General features: G+C 33.1%; 1 protein-coding gene across 3 annotated transcripts in view; it reads right to left on the reverse strand.

The window, feature by feature from the left end:
* Positions 1–952: 952 nt before the first annotated feature.
* Positions 953–2,983, reverse strand: part of LOC115242639 (U4/U6 small nuclear ribonucleoprotein Prp4) — a 4,004-nt gene continuing 1,973 nt past the window's right edge. For all 3 annotated transcript variants that reach the window (XM_029819079.1, XM_029819080.1, XM_029819077.1), the window contains exons 3-5: positions 2,074–2,451; positions 1,787–2,000; positions 953–1,699 (exon numbers count right to left, since the gene is read on the reverse strand). In XM_029819079.1, the coding sequence (XP_029674939.1) occupies positions 1,246–1,699; positions 1,787–2,000; positions 2,074–2,451 (1,046 nt within the window). In that variant the 3' untranslated portion in view covers positions 953–1,245. The remainder of the gene's footprint in view (positions 1,700–1,786; positions 2,001–2,073; positions 2,452–2,983) is intronic.

Below are 2,983 nucleotides of genomic sequence, written 5' to 3' on the forward strand. Positions count from 1 at the left end.
CCCCATGGAGCGGAATGAGCGCAAGCAGAACGAGCAGAACGTCTCTAAGGGCCAATTTCACCAAGTCCGGTTAGATTAACCGACGGTTAAAATTAGCAGGGTTCCAACTGAAATTATATGAATGCTTGGTTTTCCTTCACCTCTATTTTCTGTTGGCCACCCTGCTAATTTTAACCATCGGTTAATCTAACCGGACTTGGTGAAATTGGCCCTAAATCAAATAAAAACGATAGTTTTTTCCGATCACTACTGACAATTTCGATTCGATACATATGTATCGAGTCGAAATTGAAATTTTAATTGCGTCGATATAGCTTATTGACAAGAAAAATATAACGCAATAGAAATATGTAGTTATACTATCATTTAGAATATAAATGTAATTACTGCTTTCTTTTAAGATTATAAATCTTAGATTCCCTTCCTGATATTAATAAATTGACATTTAATAAATTATTATAATAATTTTAATTTCTTTAAATAATATGTTATATTTTATTTTTACAAGTAAACATATTCTGTGAAATATCAAAACTGCAATTTGAAAATAAATAAAAAGTGAATTACATTTCCCAAAGAGAAATTCTGTCGGTATAACAGTGTAAAATCTACAATGAAAGTTTTAAAGGATGCTGTTTCAGAATTTCATTGAAAGTTTGTTAATAATATAAGAGTAGCATGCGAAGTCTTCCTCTTTTGGTTCTCATCTTGAAATGTACTCGGCAAACCTCGGCACAAGAGTTCGAATTCTGTAGTTAACATGTTCGTGACTCTTTGTCGAGGTATAAACATCGACGGTGCTCCTATTGAACTGGGGCAGCTGCCCCAGTTATAAATAACGTCAAAAGTTTATACGCGATTATAAGACCTATTTCACGGAAGACATATTTTTAAAATGCGCAGTACGAGCGTTAAGAATATTTCCGATTGTAATTTCATGTTGCACATTTAGTAAGAATTATATCTCTCCAATATAAGCAATATATTATTGCTTTTTCAGAGAAATTAATTTTTATTAAAACTGTTGTATACAAAATTGTACGATTACACAATCAATAAATGCATAGTAAACCCCATACAATCGCTATAATTAAATGATCAATAAATGAAATGTGATTTTATTTGTTTTACACAAGTATATTATATTACATACTTTGTTATATTATATAAATAAGAAATGCCAAAGAAGGTAAATTTTTATAAACTACTTGAAATAATTTTAGAAAGAATATTCTCTCAGTCGGTTTATTCTGGAGCCCATAATTTAAAAGTTCTGTCATACGAAGTAGTCGCGATATATTTGTGATCAGGAGACACATCGACGCACATGACTTTTCCGTCATGACCTGGTAACACCTTGAGCGGTTGCCACGTTTTATTGGACCAGATCTTGGCTGTGTTGTCGTAAGATGCAGTAACTAAATATTGTCCTTCTATTCTCTGGTATTTCACATCGGACAATAAGCTGGTATGCGCCGGTATCGTGTATATGCAGGTCCTCTTTCGCAAGTCCCATATCTTGCAAGTGTTATCCTCACTCGCTGTCGCTATATGAAAACCATTCGGCGAGAAATCAACGCCGTAGATGGATGTTAGATGACCCTCCATAAACATTATACATCTGCCGGTACGCAAATCCCATACTCTACCAAAAGAATCGTGACTGCCTGTAGCGCAAACGCTTCCGTCGCACTGAAAGCTGAGTAACCATAAAAATATGTAATAAAGATCGACTTGATATACAAGAAAAATCAATTAAGGGAATCATATATAAGAGAAAATATACCTAATACAATGTACAGCTCTAGAGTGACCTTCTTGATGAAGTACCTCTGCTTGCTGCTCTAAATCCCACAATCGCCAAGATGCGTCGTAGCAACACGTGCCAAGAAATCGTCCGGACGGATGAAACGCTATCCTAGAAACTCTATGAGGCTCGTGTCCTTCTACTTCCGCCAGTGGTTCTTCGCCATTGCCTCCGCCCCACAATTTCACAGTACCTAATTGTAATATTTATATCAATAAAATGTCTCTCTTATTTCATAATCTTATATGTAATTTATAACAATATACCATCTGATGCGCAAGATGCCAGCGTGCAAGTCTGTCCTGCATTATCACCTATCACATCTTCGGTTATCGTAGCTTTTGGATGAAAAACAATACAGCCAACATTACAAGTATGTCCTTTTAAAGTGCGCAACAAAGTACAGTCAGGTACAGACCATAATTTGCACAAGCCTGACCATGATGCGGTAGCAAGAATCTTTGAATTAGGGCTAAACTGACAAAAAGAAATCGGCCTCGTATCCCCGAGTTGAGAGCAATAAATGCTCAATGCTTGCAACTTCTTCAAAAGTTCTTGTCTTTTCGCTGTACGAGTCGCAGTTGGTAATTCTAGATCTTGTCTGGCCTCGTTCAATCGCGCCTTTGCTCTGGGCAATGAATATGCTGTAAATATATATATAAGTTGTATAATGTTTGCAATATCTGTAAGTAATAACAATTTATATATTTCTAATATATTTAATAAGTATAAATATATTCTAATATATTTAATAAGTATAAATATATTTCTAATAAGTAATAACAATTTATATATTTCTAATATATTTCACGAAACATTTCAAGATCATTAAAGAAGATTTTTTAATTAATTTAACTTGGTGTATTGCGTTATTGCACCCGGCTCTTATTAGCCCGTTTCCTTTTTTAGTTTATTATATTTATATCAGAGCCTTTAACTTATTATTTATTTCGTTTTAATATGTAAATTGTTATACGCATAAATATATATGTATATATATAAATTCAAAATAAAAATATAATATATAAAAATATATAGAAATATAATATATAATAAATATTACATTTTATATATTCATATAAAGAATTTAAGGTAAATATAGCAAATAGGGGACCCAACCCCAATGACCTTGACCTTGACATATGTTATCAAGGACATAATTCTGAGTAACTTTTT

The sequence above is a fragment of the Formica exsecta genome, unplaced genomic scaffold (genome assembly GCF_003651465.1).
Source record: "Formica exsecta isolate Colony F162 unplaced genomic scaffold, ASM365146v1 scaffold614, whole genome shotgun sequence".
NCBI classification, from domain to species: Eukaryota; Metazoa; Arthropoda; class Insecta; order Hymenoptera; family Formicidae; genus Formica; species Formica exsecta.